The sequence below is a fragment of the Nesoenas mayeri genome, assembly GCF_963082525.1.
Source record: "Nesoenas mayeri genome assembly, chromosome: 14".
Lineage (NCBI taxonomy): Eukaryota > Metazoa > Chordata > Aves > Columbiformes > Columbidae > Nesoenas > Nesoenas mayeri.
Genome location: NC_137556.1, coordinates 8,285,908 through 8,306,477, shown reverse-complemented (window position 1 = coordinate 8,306,477; position 20,570 = coordinate 8,285,908). Strand labels below are relative to the sequence as shown.

General features: G+C 47.7%; 1 protein-coding gene across 1 annotated transcript in view; it reads right to left on the bottom strand.

Annotated features, from left to right (window-relative positions):
• Positions 1–18,209, bottom strand: part of COL23A1 (collagen type XXIII alpha 1 chain) — a gene marked incomplete at its 5' end in the record, with an annotated part of 181,772 nt that extends 163,563 nt beyond the window's left edge. The window contains 6 exon segments of the mRNA XM_080353326.1: positions 12,547–12,616; positions 16,648–16,936; positions 16,938–17,009; positions 17,011–17,125; positions 17,128–17,509; positions 18,141–18,209. Of these exon segments, the coding sequence (XP_080209452.1) occupies positions 12,547–12,616; positions 16,648–16,936; positions 16,938–17,009; positions 17,011–17,125; positions 17,128–17,509; positions 18,141–18,209 (997 nt within the window).
• Positions 18,210–20,570: the final 2,361 nt, after the last annotated feature.

Here is a 20,570-nt window from a genome sequence, read left to right as displayed (position 1 = left end):
TTCTCAAGACAGCACCCAGGCTGCTTCAGCAGCTATTCATGGACCAGACCTCACATGAGCTCTTCCACACACATAGATATATGTAAACATACACACACCTCTGCTTTTCTGCCTGCTTGCAATGAGTTTCACTCCAGTGTATCTAAACCCCTGCTCTGTATTTTAAAAAGCAAGGGAATTCAGATCTTTTAAAGACACCCATACATAACCCTCACTCCTAGGCTGAATGGCAATCCCAACTAACACCCCCACGAGCACACATCTACAAATTGTCCCTTTGCAGCACCTTCCCAAGAACTGAGTAAACGGCAAATACCACAAGACTCACCTCAGGCATGGAGAGCAAAGTAGATCAACACGAAGCCCCGCAAGAGCCCACCAAGCTCCCACTTTGCTGGAAGGGCAGGAGGAGCCCCCAGACACACCTGGGATGAGGATGGTACATCAGGAGCAGCAGCTGTGCAGTTACCAGCACACACAGGTGACAGCACTCATCCTTAACAGGCTGTGCAAGCAGGGGAGAAGCACCCACCAAGCAATGCTCCCCTTTGCAAGAAGAGGGGGAGCAGCCCTATTGCCTTTTCTGTTCTCTTCCCTGAGATATTGTTTGATTTATTTGGAGATTATCCTACAATTGTGTTTTAAATGAAAGGAGGGGAGATTTAGGCTAAATATAAAGAAGAAATCTTTTACACTGCAGGTGGTGAAACACTGATCCAGGTTGGCCAGAGAGGTGGTGGATGCCCCATCCCTGGACACATCCCAGGCCAGGCTGGACGGGGCTCTGAGCAACCTGAGCTGGTGAAGATGTCCCTGCTCATAGCAGGGGGTTGGACTAGGTTAACTTTGACAGTCCCTTCCAACCCAAACTGTTCTGTGATTCTATGAAACTCAGTGGAGGGAGAGACACTCCTGATTTCCTTCCTGGCTCCTCAGGAAAACAAGGCAGAAGCCAGCTTTGGGTCATTCCTGGGGGCAGAGGGGATGTGAGAGAGGGGAGGGGGAAGAATCTGGCATAACAGGCTCAGCATTGTGGCTTTCAGGCTGCAGATGGTTCCTCTCAAGCCACAGGCAAGGTGGGGAGGTCCTCACCCCCATCCCTCCAGGGTCACAGCCCCGCAGCAGCACAGCTCCACTGCTTCCCAGGCCGGTGTACAGCACCACTCTTCCTTTCATTGTGAGACTGTGAACTACACAATTAAGAGAAGTGTTGCTTATTTCACTACTTTTTAAATGGGCATTTGGATTGTTTTTAGGTTGCATTAAAAGCTTCAATACAAGTAAGTTTTAAAGCCTAACAAGTTTTTTAATTATTATTTCACCCTGAGATTGTGAGGTGTTCAGAGGTCCAGGGCTCCCTGCTGGGGCTGACAGCACATCAGCCATCAGGACAGCAGCTAAAGAATAAAATACTCCTATGTGTGAAGATGCTACCAAATGGGATATTGGATCTTAAATGACACAGTGTCAACGTGTGCATTTAACCTCCCTTGAGTGCACCCAGGTTTACATCGAGGGAAAAGCCAACATTTTCAACATTCGGTGGTGAAGGCCAAACTCCTCAGAGCATCATTGCCAGGTTTGACACCAATACTTCACTACAGTGGCTCTGCACAGGATCCTGCCAGCGGCACTGAGCTCGCTGTGTAAAATGGCTGAAATTCAGGGTAGTAATGGCATATAGACTTGTGACAGTGATACAGCCATAGGGAATCCCCAGTTACAGTGGCAAACACTTCCAAAATTAGGTATCAAATCAATTTCAAAGCAAAACAGTTCAGACTGCTGGGTTCAAACAACACGTAATTAATTACCAGCTTAAACCAAATCAGGATAGAGCCACCCAATTTTACCCATTCCCCACAATGAAATCCCCTGGGCACAAGCTCTCAACACAGAGCCATCAGTAAGGGCTAGTCTGGAGCAAAGAGAAGCTAAAACCTGCCATAAGCAAAGCCCAGAATAAAACCCAGGAAAAGAGCATGGGCATGGAGAAGAAATATACGTTACTCCCTGCTTCTCTGTGTTCATTATATTTTGCTTTGTCACTTAACAAGAACTAAAGAGTATATATACATATGTATGGGATTATATATGGGGTGGGATATATATACATGTAAAAAGCTTTCTTCATTATAACCACCACCACGGGGCTAAAGAGGACGGGGCAGTGCCTGGGGCAGGGGAGCCTGGAAATATCCGCTGACCTGGTGGGGCAGGAGGGGTGGAGAAGGGGCACTTCCAACTTCAGATCCCCTTGTTAATTCAAAAAAGTGAGGTTTGGGCTATTTTTCTTCCTAAATCCCAAGTCCCTGCTTTAACAAAACACAGCCTCCCCTTCTCTTTGGGATTTTTTTTTTTGGTTTGTGTGTGTGTAAAAGTGGAGTAGCCTGGCTTTTATCAGAGGCCTGGATGTGCCTCTGTGTCACTATAAGCAAGGAGAGTCAAACCAGGAGAGGGGGTGGTGCTGCTGCTCCTCCAGATACTCCGGACCTCACACATCCGACCATCTCCAGCGTGGCCGCCTGCCCCCGGCACCACCGAGCGCCTGGGCATGCTGCGAGGCACCCGTGCACTCTGACCTTACGTCTGTGTGAAGAAATAGTTTAAAGCCTGTGAATCTTTTCACTCTGAAAATGAAACAGAGTTCCTTAAAGTCTGGCTTAATTCACATTAAAGCAACCCTCAAGGAGCTAAAATACAGTGCTTTTATCCTTAAAGTCAAAGCAGTCTACATAAACTCCCAAGTGAGAGGCGAACACCCGTTCTTGGGGAAATAAACCATATATTTGGAATTAAAATAAGACATTTATGCAGTCCTGATCTACAAAACAGCAGAAAAGAAAAGTACATGCAGCTTCTGGCCAGGGTCAGGGCACGTTGGCACCACACTCCTGTGTGGGATTGATAGACACCCAGGACAAGGGCAGGGGCAGAACCACACACAGTCACCCCAGTAATGAGGATGAGCCCTGATTCAACCCTCCAGGACTGAGCTGGAAAAGCTGTGGCTTAGGATGCAAAGTTGAGGACAAAAATTTAAAGCAGCAAACAAGCACGAGAAATCCCTGTGTCCCTGGCACAGACGAGTGTCATCGCCCACAGCAACAGCACACAACCCACAACCGAGAGCATGTTTCCCATCAATCCTCCTCCAATAAATAACCAGCTGTTTTCAGGCAAGCTAACAGCAGCTGCCAGTAGCCAAAAAGCCAGGCTTTCTCTTAAGAAATGGGACATACATTCCTCACGGGTGCCTATCAGGACCTGTTTTTGCCATCAGCTGTGCCCTCAAGCCTCCCCTTGGACAGCGCATCAGTCTCTTGACAGGGTCTCTGTGCAACACAGTTTAACATATTTAAATGTTTGCACAATAAGAGACCCAGAAGCATCATTATTTGATAGTAGCTACTGCCAAAGCTTCCCAAAATATGAAGCAGATCATATCAATACCAACTGTTCTCATCTTCCAGACAGATTTGCTGGGGGGAAGAAAAAAAAAGAAAAAGAAAGAAAAATCTGTTCAACATCTCGTCCAAGCTCTTCAATCTTTCTTAGCAGTGAAGCAGCACAAACCTGCTCGATCCTCCCGCACCAAGCGCCGCACACCGGAGCAGCACGAACGGGTACTGCTCAGAGACAGCCCAAAACAGGGAGAAAACGCAGACAAACTCGAGCCAGAAAGAAACATTTCCAGATGTAATGTACCGATAGACCTCATCTCTCCTAGTTTTCTTTTTTTTTAGAAGTCTGACCACAAGCATACAGATGGTTGGGAACTCCATCGAACCTATTTAATTTTTCTTTGTAAATACTTCCCTCTCCATGTCATGCTTGCTGGGAAGCCGCCCAAGAGCCTGGGGCACGAGGGGTAAAAATGTTAATGTGGTGCACAGAGCTTCGGTTTAAACAGCCCATCCAGGCGCCGCTGGGCTTCACATGTCACTTGTGCAGCTGGGACCACAGTCGTGCTATGAATGGGCCAGAAGCAAAGGCAGAAACGTGGGATTTCTTGCAAGTGTGTAGGAAAGCACGTAGGGCCGGAGCCAAGTCCCTCACTGGAGTTGTCTTCACAGAAATGGTCCCAGTCAACTTGCACCATAGGGACCTTCTGATGAATGAAGTCTCGTGCCATCGGGGATCAGTAGCTCTTGCCACTCAGCTGGGTTAAAAAGTAATTAGTGTTACACAGCCAACTGCAGGTAAAGACCGGCTTTTTTTGGCCTTCAAGTCTTGTCATGATTGCAATCCTTTTGAAAAAATAAACCATAAAGGGCAGCCGCCGTTCAGCAGAAGCCAAGTTCTCTTAATATCTTTGATGAATAAATAAATAAACAAACCAAACATGAGCCAGAAACATGAACAACAGCTTCAAATGCAATCAACGCAGCCCCAAGTCCCTACCCCAATCAAGGTTCAGTATGGCCACAGAGAGCCCTGGCAGATGAATGCAAGATTTTTCACCAGTATCTCCGCACCTCCAGTTTGTACAAAATGTGGACTTCTGGCATCAAATTAACATGGTGACAGGCTCGCTTGAGCCCCCTCCATGAGCCCCCTGCCTGCACTCGATTCATCCTGCATGCGCAGTGTTTCCTGCTCCTTGCCCCACTAGGTCACAAGTAAAAAAAGCAAATGAGCACATACTGGGTGGACAGGAGGACACTGAGGACCTCCCGTCCCCTGTGTTTCCAGCAGCAATTTGCCTCACTCATACAAAAGGCTGGGAGTTCGATCCATCTGCCGCAGGGATGAAACTCAAGCAGCACATTGTATTTGCACAGGCTGCCAAATCTGAGTGTTCAGGAGTATCTTGGCACCCGCGTATCTTCTGCCACATGATAAAACAAAGACTGATGATGACAAATGAAGAACAGGTGGGGGTTTAATTAGGTCACTAAACCATGTGATTGCAACCTGCAAGGCTGTGTTAACGCAAATGCTTGTGCCCACCACAGCCTGCTGAGATGGTCACCTGCCCCCAGCGCTGGATCTTGGGTACTAGTGGTAGGATTACCATGGGCTCATAGCTGGGAAATGACGAGAAGTGTTGCCTCTTGGGTCCAATTTAGAAAAGCAGGAAGAAATCCAGCCTTTCTGCTGTCTGGTTTATCATGGCAGAACAGGTGCAATTAAAAAAAAGAACAGCAACCAAATCTGTCCCCTCACGCTACTTCTCCCTGCAGTGTGTCACCCTGAGGATCTGTGTGTACAGAGCGGTGTACCCTGTGCACATGCGTGGCAAGGTCACCTCAATGGCTGGTTCCTGCACACCCAGCATCATCCCCAGCCAAGTACAGCTGCTGTGTCCCTGCCACCCCACCCAGCACCCCAGGGCATGTATTTGTACAATGCAAGTCATGAAACATCAAGCCTGGAGCTTCTTGGCGGCAGAGAAACAAGGCAACTCTTGCTTCAGGAATACGTCAGTGGCAGCTGACTGCCCAAAAAGCATTTCTGCGATAAAACCTGCTTCTATCAACACTGCATGAATGATAAGATCAACATAAAGCACGCTGGATTTGGAACACATTCCCATCGTGTTACATATGGGATGGACAGGAGATGACAGCACTACCAGCTCGGTGAGACAGCATGGAGATACAGTAGGTACCATTCCAAACACAGTCTATTTTTAATAAGCAGTTCTGCAAAGCCAAGTCACTGCTCACATGGGTGACATTCATCCGTCATTTGAACAAGAGGAGGAAACCAACTGGAAGCTGATGAGAAACTCTCAGGTGAGTCAGTCCACGAGCATTGAACCAACCTGCTTCAGAGCCCCCTCTCTGGAAAGGCAGCGCTGAAGGGGCTGGCAGCAAAAAATGTCTATGCCTGGATAAATGACTTCATATGTCAAGACAAAGATACAGTTACATAGAGCCTCTCGCAGAGGATATGGTCATCAGCTTTATTTTTGTAGTTTTCATTACACTCAAAATAACTTTGGCAGACTTAAAAAAAATAAATTTTCAAAGCCTTCTCCCACTGATGTCACAAGTTTTAATTAATTTTTGCTGAAGTGGTCTGAAGATGAATGCTGCCGGGAAAGGGCCGGTTCCTGCTGTACTGCTCTGTGTTCAAACTGCCTCCGTGTTCAAACGCCAGAGCTGCACCAAATGCCACTGGGATAAATACCGCGGCATTCTCACTGAGACACAGCTCCAGTCCCTTTCCCTGCACCAGTGGTTTTGAGGCCAGACTGCCTTTTAGCTCACGTCTCTGCCTCCACATCAGAGGCACTGCCAGCTCTGGGAATAACACTGGTACCACGTTATTTCCTGCCTTGGAAAATCCTGGCCCCATCCAGCATTTAATGTCACCTCAGTAGGACATTAAATGTCACTGCTGGCTGACGTAGCAGCTGATCTGGTAGGGTATTGTCTCAATGGGTGTTGAGAGCAGAGGACATGCCTTCTCATGGATGCCAGTGTGCTGGGGAGCTTGGTTTGAGAGCAGTCCCCCAATTCCCTGACTTGAACCTCCCCTTTGCTGCACACCTGGCTGTCACCTGCCGCTCCCTCCACCACCACGAGCTCCTCAACGGGGGTGTGGAGCAGTGCCAAAAGCGGCTTTGCAATAGAGAAAAGCAAGCCAGCGTGAGCAGAAGCCCCTCTGATACTGAATCATAGAATCATTTTGGCTGGAAGAGACCCTAAAGATCATCGAGTCCAATCATAAGCTAACTCTAGCACTAAACCATGTCTAAACTAAACTAAACTAAACTAAACCTCATCTACGCATCTTTTAAACCCCTCCAGGGATGGTGACTGCACCACTGCCGTGGGAAGCCTGTTACAATGCCCAACAACCCCCTCCAGGATGAAATTTTTCATAATATCCAATCCAAACCTTCCCTGGTGCAGCTTGAGGCCATTTCCTCTTGTCCTATCACTTGTTACTCAGGAGTAGAGACTGACCCCTCTCGCTACAACCTCCTTTTGGGTAGTTGCAGAGATGATGAAATCTCTCCTCAGCCTCCTTTTCTCCAGGTTAAAAACCCCCAATTCCCTCGGCCACGACACACGCAGCTCTGCCGCAGTGTCAGCAGCCCTCTCCAGACACAGGGTGACCCACGAGGCCATAAGAAAATCATTCCTCTACTCTCAAGAGAGACCTTGGGCTCCTTCCCCCTTGCTGGCTGGCACCCTGCAACACACAACACATGCACGAGTCGTATGGCTGGGAGGAGATGCCAAACCTCTCCTCCATTTCTTTCCATCTGTTGCAACCACTCAATAAACAACGCCCTGACCCACAGGCTTCCATCAGTGGAGAGTCCTGAAGCCACAAAACAACTCCCTAAGCAGATCTTGAAGGTTCCTGAGGATGAAATGGGAGCCCACCACCCTGCGGGTTTCCAGGACCTTCTCATCCGCAGATGGAGGGTGTTGGTGCCCACCCCAGGTAGCTCCCGGGAGAAGGCGGCTGGCGGCTCCAGCACATGTGGTGAGCAGACACAGCTCCAGATGTCCTCAGGGCCTTCCACAAATATCCAAAAGGGACCGGGGAATGGTCGCCAGGAAGGAGTGCATGGAAGGTAGCCAGCAGTAATTTCTATGCTCAAAAAAGCGTTTCTCCAAAAGCTGCTAAGATCTGCAATCAGATCATATTTTTGAAGGGGTAAGATAGGAAAACATGTTAAACAGAAAGTAAGCGCCTGCATTTAAATGGCACCATTTGTCAAAAGTCCTTCCTAGCCAGTTGTTCCTGGCATGGCTTTTTCCATGCAGGAGACAATTGCGATTGTGTTTGTAAGTTTAAGGCAAAAAAAATCCTGTTTATATTAATACTGTAATCATAACGTCCTAGCCCCCTGCATGCAAAGCCAGACCAAGAAAGTAAACCCTGAACTGAAGCTGAAGCAAAGTGACTGGTGGGGTGTGGGAAGGGACTGGGCTCCTGCAGAAACCGGGGCAAGGAGGATTTAGGAAACATTCTAAAAGCTGAAGACATCATAAAGCTCTCTGTCTCATTCTAAATCATAGAAATTACAGAAAAATTCCAAGTTTTAATGGTTTCAGTAGGCAGAAAAGCATCTTTTCAGGTGGCAGTAAGGAATACTTCACATAGTTAAGCTCACTAGATGCAAAGCAACTCAGAAAAGCAGAGACCATCATTGATTTCAAAAAGAAATATTCCAGTTAATTTAATATTTTTCTGTATCTATTTAACCATAACTCACAGAAACACGGAACTCTAGACCCAGACACTGAAGATGTAAAAAGAGCAATAATAGAGAGCTGCTATCACCACAAGTGAGAAACAAAGAGCCGGTGTTAACAGAGCTCAGCTCATCCCATTTGGCCTCCTGGAAAACATCTGCCATTTATCAGGACTACAAAGCCAGCAGAGCCCTCTCCTCCTTGATCTCCAGCAATTAGGGAAATTCTGTTGTGCTAATTACCTGGTGAGACAACGTGGGGAGAAGGCAGATAGCAAGTGACACTTGAAGGCAATATTTACATCAGTAAAAATTAGGCAGATATTCTACGTCACTGGGAACCACAAAATGTATAGTGACAAACCTTCCCAGCAAGCTGGAGAAAGCTGATCCCTCTGTATAGAGTAAAAGTAAAAATTTAAGAAATAAAAATAATAACATAGTATATAAATGATATTAAGCACAGCAAGAGATCCTCTGGAGTTGCTGAGTCTGCAAAGGTAGGGAGGATTTTAAATGATCGGGTCCCCCAAGTACACATGGTTTGAATTGCGGAGAAATGGAGCAATCCGCCGTCCTGCAGGCTGCAGTACCACTGCTCCTCCCGCTGCCAAGCCGCTATTGGGAAATATTTGTCACATATTCACTGGAACATCAGACTACTACCCTGAACATTTAACACTCTTTTGTAATATATACATATGTTCAAAAGCATATGACACTGTCCCAGTGCAAACTCAGGACGAGGAGGGGGATATGCATCATCCAGTAGCCAGGACATTCAGAGTTAAGGCTCCAGAGCGCAAAGCCTGAGGAGGTACCATTAAATAAAAAGGCACATGGAAACACATACGTTGAAATATGTGGTGCAAGAGGAACTGAAAGAGCTGGAGATTTTCACACCCTTGGTCTGCAATACAGCAAGGACGAGGTACCAGGTAGGGGCATTTTCTGCAGATTGGGGCTTGTTTTAAGCCTTTTTTCTTTTTTTTACTGGATTTAAGAGGAAACATTTGTTCTCAGGCTCTAGCACGGTGTATCCAGCACTTCGAGGTCTTGAGGGACTTTCTCACAGACTGCGAAGACTAATGGCGTGGCAAATACTGTATTGAATAAGAGCCTTTTGTACCTGAGGTTTTGGAAGATTGTGCTTAAAAATACAAGGGAGACAAATAAAAAAGGCTCCTTAAAAAATAAAGGCATAAAAAGCCAGAGGCCACACAACAGCAAACAAAGTGTTTGCAAGCATGATGTTTTAGTCTTGCAAGCACAAGGTTTTAGTCTTGCTTTCAAGCCACCTCCAAGTGCTCATCAGCTGTAGCCTCTCCCAAATGCCATAAAAACAAGTGTTCCCACACCTGCCGGATTATATCTTGCAGCGAAGGCTGTGTGAGGATCCCAGCACAGAAAGAGACTGAACAGAAGGGGATGAGGGGCCTCTCTGCAAATTATTACGGGCCTGGCTCAGGGAATGACAATAATAAAAATACTGAGCGAGCCAACACATGGGGACAGCCTGTCCTGGGCCTGGCCAGCGCCAGCAGCACGCAACCACTCCAGCCCCATCCCAAATACTGGAGGGACCACAGAGCTGCCGTCCTCACCGGAGCGGGGCCACCAACCCGCCATCAAGGCAACTCGGAGACCAACCCGCCCCTGGTCCAGCTTCCCAAACTCCCAAGGATGTCCTGCTCTCCTCTCCTCTCCTCTCCCTCAGCCACAGAAACACCCAAAGCATGAAGGAGCCAAAGTGACATGCAGTTTTTGTCATCATCGTCCCTCCCGCCTCTGCTTTGTCTGAATAAATAAACCAAAACAACTCAGCTCAATGCAGTACACAGATGCCGCGAGCAACTACGAAGACACCTTTTCACAGCACGCCCAGTATCAGAGCCAGGGTAGTACTTTTTAAACCTTTTTTAAAAAATAACTATGATTATCCTTGATCCAGATGCCTTCGTTGCCCTGGAGAAACAGCCGGGCCCCCTCTGCTGGCCACTGGCCCTGGGGCTCCAGCCGCCTCCGCAGCGGCTCCCCACAGCCCTGCCCTCCCCAGAGGGTCCCTCTGTAGAAATCAAGATGCTCTAAAACAACCCGGTTGAGCCCTATAGTCAAATAGGTGACTTATGCAGAACACAAAATGGGTTGGTTTTTGGGAAGGGGGTTTGGAGGTTTGGGATATTTTTGAGGAAGTATGGAGGGTTTTGTTTTGATTTGTTTGTTTGGTTCGTTTGTTTGTTTTACAAGCACTAATTTAGGGCTTCTCTGTAGTCAAAATAACTTGAGCCTTATTTAACTTTTAAATGGATCACAGTCATCTTGCCCAAAACTTCTTTTAATGCATAGCAAGTTGCTTTTATAAGAGTGATCCCAAAACCCCACACATCCTCCAAACTTCCAACGAAACCCCAGACTGATTCACTCCAAGGAAAAACAGATCTTGTTTAAAATAAGCCCAGCTCACCGGGCGAGCTCTGAGTGTGCAGTTTGCTCCGAACGCTGCCCGCGGGTCTGCGGGGAGCGTGTCCCCCCCGTCCCAAAGAGGCACCAAGGGAGGGACCATGAAGCAGAGCTGGCAGCATCTCTCCATCCCCTCCACAGGGGAATTTTCCTTTCCCCAGGGGCTACTTTTTTTGGTGCACAGAGGCTAATTGAAGCTTAGCTGTTTGCGACCTGGTGTAGCTCTGCAGTAAATGCCGGTAAGGGCCACAAGCTCTCAGGATGTTTCCAGACCAAGCTCTTTAACTACAGACCAGAAGGCAATTCAGATTTCTTCAGGAGAAACAGGAAAAAAATGAAACACATGTGAAGTTTCCTTTGATCGCTCAAAAATAGCTGAAAGGCTTCACGGCAGTTCGGCAGCCCATCCTCGCCTTACCTCCCCATCCACGGTAGCCAGGAGCAGCCACAATATGTCCCACCCACCAGGAATCACTTCTCCTTCCTCGGCTCACAAATTGCTTTGGCATTCGTTACTAATGACTGTAACGAGTATTTCAGCAGCACGTGGGAAAACCTTCTCCCTCATCTCTCAAAAGCAGCAACCAGCAAACTCGGTGACCCGGAACCAAATTGGGACTTTTCTGGTCACAAAGGAGCCTCCTCAATCCCAACTGCTTTCTACAGAGCAAAGGAAAAGCCTCTTGAGCACTAAAGCGCATCAGTAGTGCCCCAGTTGCACAGACTGGAGCAAGACGCAGCCCACAGAGCCCGTGAGGCTGACGGACTGGGCTGGCTCTGTGCACCAGAAGAGGGAAAACCAATTTGGCCACCACTGTCCGAAGAGCTGAAAATAAGCACGATTTGTTTCTCAGCTGACAGGGCTTGGTTATAAAGCAGTAACATACACAGGATGCTCACAGGAGTCTTCCACTAGAAAAACAGTGAGTACAACTGCAGCAGCACATTTAAGAGCATCATTACTGAGATATTTCCAAGGTTAGGACACATAATCTTATGGAGAAAAAGTCCATCTTTTTTTTTGTATTGCATGTATGAAATAATGCTCTGTGTTCTAGTAAGATTAATCTCCAGGATCTCAGGAAAATCTGAGACTGCCCATTTGTGTTTCATGCATCTACAAGCAGCATTCAAGGTTTGTTTGGTTGGGTTTTTTAATCTTTAAAACCAGAATTGAACTATCTGCTGCTTGCAAGGCTTTGTAACATGCCTAAGCATTCTCTTCCATCAAAGAACCGCACATCTTTCACCCATCTTTCACTACTTCTGTGAAAAGGAAAAAAAAGAAAAGGCTTGAAGTTCCTCAGCCCAGTCATTCATGAGAGCAAAGCACTTAACGGAGCATTTCTATAAATTAGATTCCTTTACAAACTAATCTAAGCTGTTTATTGTTTCCAAGGAGCATGCACTTCCACAGCAGAACAGGAAGTTTTGACAGTTTAAGAAGTTCATTAAACTCTGGGAGGAAATTTAAACAATCAGTGGCAGCTCTCATAGAGCAAGGCAGCGCTGGAGAAGTCGCTGCTCTCCTAAAAGGCAGCGAGGCTGCAGCTTTTAATTATCACACTTGCATTAAGCCCCAGTGATTTTGTTACTACTTCTAAATTGTTTTGGCCTAACACTCAGGGCTCACAACAGAGTAAAGCTATTTGTTCTTTTATTCTTATAGCCAAACGTCGCTTTTGTCCAAACCTCAAACTTCTTTATCTGTAAACAGGCCAAAGCAAGGCAGTGGAAGAAGTCAGCAGTCTCAAGCACGAGAGAGGGCTTCAGCTTGGAAAAAAAATCCCACTTTTTAACACATTTTCCTTGATACAGAGGAACATATAAAATAGGAGAGGAGGAGCTCAGTGGCGTTGGTCCAGCGAGCAGGCGGCTCCTGAGCAGTCTGGTGTTGGCCGTGCCGGTACGTTTGCACCTACCTGGGGGGCACATGCAGTCTGAGGGAGCCTCTCTTGCCGTCCGCAGCTTTGCTAGTCCTTCACCCAGTTTCTGTTTGGAGAAGGAATAAAAATAGCTAATTAGAGAATACATTTGATCTAAAGGCGGTCTGCACGTGCATGCCAACAGCTAAACCATCCAGCACGCTCCCTTCCAATGAGAGGTAATAATTTCACCCTGCTACGTTCAGCCTCTTTGGATCCCCCATGCCACAGTGGCACACAAAATGTTCAATGTTTATTAGCAGGTGGCCAGTGTACCTGCCCCTGCCAGAGGTCCCCTGTGCAAGCACCATGGGCTGGATTCATCCTGAGCAGCTAACAGAAGTCCCATGTTCAGAAGTCAGCGTGTTTGGTGGCAGGAATGGCGCTGGGGCAGAGAACCCATCTGCCCCGCCATGGTCACCCCGATAGCAAGGCAAACACCCCAGGGAAAGCCCCGCTGCATCTGACTGCCGGGCTGCTTCCCAACACCCCATCTGAGTGATATTTGCACAACAGACGTGACCCAGTTTGGCTGATTTTGTACTTAAAATTCATGCTATGTGGCATATCGAAGGTTCTTGGGGAGAGGGATGAGGAGAAGGACAGCGGGGTGGGCACTGCCAATGAGACCGGGGTGCTCACACACACCCAGGTCCCACAAAAGGTCAGTGTTTCCATCTCCAAGGTGCAAAACTCACGAGTAGGACTACAAGAACATGTAAAAATTCACAAAACTAAAGCAATGTCTACGTGGCATATTGCAGACAGATGTGAGCGCGCTCTGCCTGCTCTCTAAGCCAACCAAAATGTTCGTGCCTGCATTTAGGACACTGCCAAGCCCAAGTTAATAAGCCCTGATGACAGGTAAGTTGTATTAGCTCAGGCATAGTGCTTCACGGCTGGGGCAGCCCAACAAGGCGGGAGCTCCTCACCTTCACCCACAGTGGTTGCTCCCTCGGTCCTCCAGGAATGCCCTGTGTCACCCAAAGTATTTACCAAGAGAGAAACCAATAATCTGATAACTGGAGTCCCAAATTTCAAAGAGAGAAAAATCAAAGTACTTATTGGATTTGGGGCATTTGGACTTGAATTCTACACAGCTGAGGACCCAAGCTACGTTCAAATATTTGAACACTGTGGACTATTCAGGAATTAGGCTACCTGTGAATTAGGTTCTTTTCCTTTTATTCTGGAGATAAAACAGTTTTATCAGTTGTTGAAATCCTATGCATTTCTCCCCAGCTGCTCGGCTGTGATGCTAAGAGGTCCTGAAAGTATCAACATGGTTTCATAGCACCTGACAGAGAAGTTGTCCTAAGAAAAGTGTAAAGAGCAGAATAATCCAGCTGCCTTCTGCAAAACAGGCTTTCCTCAAGAAAAAGTGGCAAGAGAGTATCTAAAGAGACTTTTCTGACAGCCACTTGAAGTCTACATTTTTATCTGTTTATTTTTAAAGTAGTATGAATGATGAAGATGCTCATAGAAACAAAAACAATTTCTTCCATGCTTTCAGTCCAGCCGGCGTCACAGAAACAGCAGAAGAAATCTGCACTGGTCCTGAATCCTGGAGCAAGTCCTCTGTTCTCCCACTGAATTGTTCTTGTCATGAAACTGATTAATCTGGACACTCTCTGCCTAATGCAGACAATAAATCCTTTGTGAATAAAACGGTCCAGCTTTGTTTACAACAACTGGATGCTTCTATAATCCTCCCGTTAAGGTTTTCACTCCAGTATGAAAATTACGCACTTTGAATTGGGGCTTTTGATGTAGAGCAAGTGGAGATGCTGCCATGTTTGGACCATGCTGTTGGAAATGTTTTGGAGGGCATCAAAGCAGGACCCTGCAGCACATCCCGCTAAGGGAACAGCCAAGGGAAGGGCAAGGTCCCACCACATTCAACTCAGCAATTTCTCCAGAGTTAGATGGATGCCTGTCACAGGGCCAGAAACTAAATCTTAGTTGTCCAAATTGGCTTTCATTGGCTTAACTACGCACTCACCCTTCCTTTATTATTTCCTATCCTCTTTTACTTGCCAAACATTGAAAAGACACTAAAAGCAACAGAGTCAGCATGTTGGTGTTATATTTGCTGCCCTTTATATGCAGCTCTGCCATAAATTATGCCAGCAAACCCCTAGATTGGTATATGGAGTAATGCTTTTTGGGTAGCAACAGAGAACAAAGTATGCCAGGTCATGCACAGGGAGCGTATGGAGCTTTGGTTTCACTTCTGAAAGCTGTGGTAAACTTCAAAGGAGGACCAACACAGAATTTAACAAAAAACTGACCCCAGGCACCAGTTGATATTCACGATGATGGAAATATTCTTTCGCTCTCCAGAAACTCTCAAGAACAGAAAGGACAGAAGTTGCTTGACAAGCGAGGCGTCTTACGTAACGGAGAGGAGTTTGGTCAAGAAACAGACACTTTCTGGAACTTTAACATAAATGAATAACTAAATTTGAAATGACTATTAATAGATAGCACAATCACCACCATGCATTCCTTGAATCTGCTACTCATTTCAAAATTTGCTTTCAGTATTGACAAAAGTTTGGTCATACTAAATGTTTCAACAAGCTCACTCTTGCATTAGAAGCCCAATTATGTGGGTTTGCTTTATTTTCCCCTGTACAATCTCCATCTGAGCGTTCCCAGTACAAAACAAGCTTTCCACACTTAACTAAATCTCAGCAAGAGGTTGCACATGATCTTAGGCAGTGCCACAGAAACCATTCCCATTGCTAAGCACATTTATTGGAGTAATTGGAACAGAACCACTGCCACGACTGGCAGGCTAATTCCTGCCTGGAGAGAAGACGTTAACTAGATTTTGTGACTGCGCCTCGCAGGCACCCCTCTGTTCTGGTATTCAGGGTTTTCACAAAAATATTTTTTAACATTTCCCTTTTCTCAAGGCACATCAATGCAACCAAGTTTCCAGGAGCATGGACACGCTGCGGCAGTGCCAGCGATACCATCCCCGTAACTCATGCAGAACGAGGAATCGTCTCCCCATCAACCCGGTGCTGCCTCCGTCTCCCCTCGAATCCCCAGAGCTGCTCACAGCTGGAAGGCGCTGCCTACAAATACATTTTTGCATGATTGAGGCTTCATGGCTCTAACGATTTTAATGCAGCACCGTGTTTTGCACCCTGGTCAGGCCATTAATAAAATCCCAGTGTAAAACCTTCCCCAGATGTGAGAATCGATCACTTGGAGTGTCCTGCGCAGCCCCGTAAGCGGTGTTGAATCCTGCTGCACTTCATGAACTACTGTTTACACAAATTCAGCAAACCAGCTCTGGGATCTTCAAGTGCTTCCTATGAGTGATGGGAGCTCTGCCCACCCCCCTTTGCCTGTGAAAAGCCCCAAACCTAAACACCAGAGTCTGGGGAAAAACATAACCCTGGGATCAAGCGTAACTTCTCCCAGAGACTTGGTTTAGTTGTGGAGAAGGGCGTTGGTGTGGACAATTGTTCTCCAAGTAGGAGAAATCTTTCAGCACCGAAATCTTTATTGAATAATTTCAGAAAACCCTGGGATTGAAAGTGAAGCAACTAGTCTTCTCTACCCACCATAAATCAGTTCAGCACTGCTGGACCACATGATACCCTGTGATAGACAGTCCAGATAACAGGGATCATGTTCATAAATTTCTAACAAGGAAATTATAGTCCATTACATCCAAAGATAAATAGTATTTAAGTGCTCGGGTTACCTTTGCCAGTGAATAGAATGAGGGGGAAAAGTCGCATGTTCTCAAACATTACACCGCTCGCTTTTCCACCTGGAGCATTTTCTCTCCTACATCGGAAGGACCGGGGTTTGCCGCACCTCTCCCTACAGTCTGACTAATGCAAACAGCAGTAAAAAGGGGAAAAGCTCGCTAAAAGGGAGGAAGTTTTTCCAAACAAGCCGGTGACACTCGGAACGAGCCCCGGGCTCCCCGCGCCGCAGCAGAGCCGAAGCGCCTTTCCCAAGTCTGTCTCCCTCCCGTCCCGATGCGGCTGGTCCTGCGCGTCCGCTCGCGGGTGCTGCGCGTCTGTGGGTGCTGCCCGCCCGTGGGTGCTGCGGGGCGGCGCCGCCACTCACCTCGCGGAAGAGCTGCTCCACGCGGGGCTGCAGCGCGTCCAGCAGCGGCCCGGGGCCGGCGGCGCCCCGCTCCTCCAGCGCGGCCAGCCGGCCCTGCAGCTCCGCCGTCTTGGCGCCCAGCAGCAGGCAGACGGCCACGGCGGTGAGGGAGAGGAGCAGGCAGAGGGCGGAGGTGGCGGTGCCCGCCGCGGTGGCTGCGCCGCTGCTGCCCGCGCTCATCGCGCCGCGCTCCGCGCCGCTGCGCGGGGACCCGCTCGGCTGCCGCCCGCCTCCCCCCGCATCCAGCGCCCGCCCCGTGCGCTGCGCGCCCCGCCGCGGAAGTGGGGCCGGCAGCTGCGGAGCGACCGCTCTCCTCAGCTCGCCCCGCCAGCCCGGGTCTTAAACGGAGGAAGCGGGGGGTGGCGGCTCCCCCGCCGCCTCCCCCGCGCTGGGGAAGGGGGGATGCTCCGAGCGCGGCCCGCCGCCCCCCATGGGGGATTACGCGGAGTAGATCCCACCTCCGCTGCCCGGCCCCTCGCGGGGACCGCTCCCCCGTCCCCGCCCGCCCGTCGCCCCCCGGAGTCGCCGCTCCGGGGTGCAGGGTGCTCGGCCGAAGGGGGCGCGGCCCCGCTCCAGCTGCCGAGGCGCTCAGCAGCCGCGCAGGGCAAGCCGCGGTGCCGCCGCGGGCGCGGAGCGGGCGCCCTCCAGTGGGGCCGGGGCGGCCGGAGCGAGCTGCCCCCGCCGGGGCACCGGGCAGCGGCTGCGCCCAGGGCCGCGGGGACACGGAGGTGGGAAACGGCCTCTCCTCTCCTAACGAATGCGACCTGTAAGGTGTCAGCTTCGGGGGTTTTTGTTCTGCCTGTTCCCCTCTTCGGGCTGTGACCTACTTTAGGAAAGGGACCTTATCTGCAAAGCCCAGCAGGATTCCACCACGCATTGTAACATATTGATTTTATCACAATAAAGCACCCCATCTGCTTTAGGGAGCCTTTGAATGAGAGAAACTATGCGCATGTAAGCACTAAGCACCCATAAACTTTGCCAAACATCCTCGCCTTTTCCTCTGTTACATATTGCATCATGTCAAGTCTTAACTCACCTATGAAACATCTTTGGATAACTTAAAGCCTGTCTAGACTCTGAGCACATACGGTACATATCCAAATGTGCTCTCTGCCTCCTAGACACTGCCCTTCTAGGAGTAATTCTTCTAGAGAGATGAGTGAAGCAGAGGACAGACTTACAAAAAAAAACTAGTAGGAGTGGTATCAGTATCTAGTGTCTGTTAGTAAAACACATGCAGGCACACTGCTAAACTGCGGTGTTGGTTACACACACTGCTTTGGTGTAGCCACTATTTCCACACCAGTTAGCCAGGCAAATCTGTATCATTTGCTAACTATTTCCTGCCTTTTTTTCACATGCCTGAAGATACAAAGAAGAAAATTCAAGGGTTTTGTGACTAACCTCATCCTTACCTTCTTCTCCCCTCAGCCTGCTAAGGCTTCCCTTACCAACTCTATGAGATCGATTGCACATTCACAGTACCAGCACATCAGGGAAGCTTCTAGGGTGCAAAGCATCTTGTCCTAAAACATGCCCACAGGACCTGAGTCCTCCTTACAGAGATATCGGCAAGCTGTAAAAAGAAAATCACAACCGCAGATGCTAAGCCCTCTCGCCCAGAACTCTTAACCCACTTTCTGTGAAGTTTAACCCGCAGCTCAACCCTTCCCCTGCCCTCCTCCGCTTCTGAAGTTCAGGATCCCATACACCGTTTGCACTTCAGAGACACCTTTACTTTGTCCTATCATGCATGTTTAGTAAAATGTACAACTGAGCTGCTAGAAGTGCAGTTGGTCTGCCTGGCTGAACCATTCAGATTTACAATCATATTTTTGAGGTACAATAGCTAAAAATCAGAAGTGTGGAGAAAGACAGGAATGGATCTTATAATTTATGTACCGACAGCTATGGGCAGTTAGTATTAGCTTGATCCAGATATGCAAAGATTACAAACTACCCTCATTATATTCGTGTATTAACAAGACAAGTGGGGTGAGGGATGCGTAAAAATCTCTTCCCTAGTAAAAACAACTGAGGGCAGCCCAGAGTAGGGGAGAAATCAGAGCTGCTACAGACAGAGCCCTGGCACCTGGCTGCTGCTCAGCTGCCAACAGCTCTGTGCTGCCCCACCAGGGAGCCCGGGGATGTTGGACACCAGCCCCTTCACACCAACACATCTTTTGTAGACGCTGCAAGGCCTGCAAAACTGCTTGGCACCTAACTGCAGATGCTGCACATTTTTTTAATGTTTACTGGGAGAAGGGAAGTGAATTTAAACAGGTTTTTATAATACATATTTTTTTCTAGCATGTATCTCCTTTAGCAAGTGCCATGCCTTTTAACAGCTAACATTAACAAAGCCTAGAATACTCAAGCAAGAGTGCACAATTTTTCCCCAATTTTGACAGAACTGTTTTATAGTTACAGTTTTATAGTTATAGCAGCATATAAACTCTCTCCCCGCCCCCCCCCATCTGCCTTTGATTTGCATCACTTAGCTGACACACTCAGCCAAGTCCTCCCTTTGCCTCTGAAGGTGTGGGATGGAAGTTCTGTGGGAAGCAGCAAGGCAAGGAATTCACTCCCATCCTCCTCAGTCCTACCGAGCTGACCTGGACTGTTACTCTTCCATCACACAGAGAAGAAACAATGCTGTGAATACCCTAAATAAGAGAGGTGTCTGTTACCTCATCAAGCACAGGAGGTGGCACTGCTTACAAAGATAAGCTTTCAAAGTCTCAGCCCAACTATATTCCACCCCCAAGCCAGAGATATGCATGTCTGGAGCCTCTTGCAAATTAAGCCTCCTCCACATCAGTGGAACAAGGACACCAAGTTTAAAATCTTTCTATGCATTAGGACCTACTCAACAAGCACAAAACCTGTACTTAGGCTCCTGCGGAGATGAAAGTATTTACCGTTTCCTTCCTTAAGAAAGGTTTGCACTGTCAGAAAAATAAATGGCCATAACTTGCTTATTGCATCTATACCAACAGCCTGCCTGAATGAAGCCTAACATGAAAGTTTCCCTTCCACCTGCTTCACTAGCCAGCCACACAGTGTGAAGTGGATTAAGAGGGCATTGAGTAAGACCTAGAAATCACCAACTTAAAAACATGGAAGAGCAAAAAGTACCAAAGTGCATCAATGGAACTTGCCAAGCAGTGCCATTTTCTTCTCAACTCAGCACCCGAGTTTCAGAAGTCACAAATGAGAACCCTTCCTCCTTCCTATTTTATAGCCTGATGACAGTTTCTCAGCTGCAAAGATTATTTATCAGTAATTAGAGACCAAGCTCCACAGAAACACGTATTTGAAGACTTCAAGATGATGTTGTCACCATTACAAGAGAAGCGCTTAAATATGCCACAATTCTGTGGCAGGCAGTATTTCTCTGCATTTTGTTCCAGGAAAGCACAATCTTTCTAAAAACTTTCTCATGAAAATGCTGCTCTTCAATGAATGAAAATAATATTGAAACTATGAAATGTTACTTTTCAGACCTTAACAAAAAAGTTACCTATAAATACTTGACATTGAAAGAAAGCATAAGGCAAGTTTCCAGAGGCTCATTAGCCCGTCACCAAGTGATGCACGCTGTTTGAACAGAAAATTTGGGGAAAAGGAGACCCACAAGAGATACCTACTTAGAATGTATAGTTTTAAACCATTTTTTCAGAATGTTATCACAAAGTATTATACAGCATTATTAGGTACTCTTAGCCCTTCAAATCTTTATGACTAATAAAAGGAAGGTAGTTAAAAACATTCCAAGTTTTCCAAAGTCACTCAGCAAGCCCAGAGAATCCTCACCACAAGTGAGATGCTTAACGAGCCCCATCCACAAAAGGAGAGGGTACAGCTTCAAAAAGAGAACA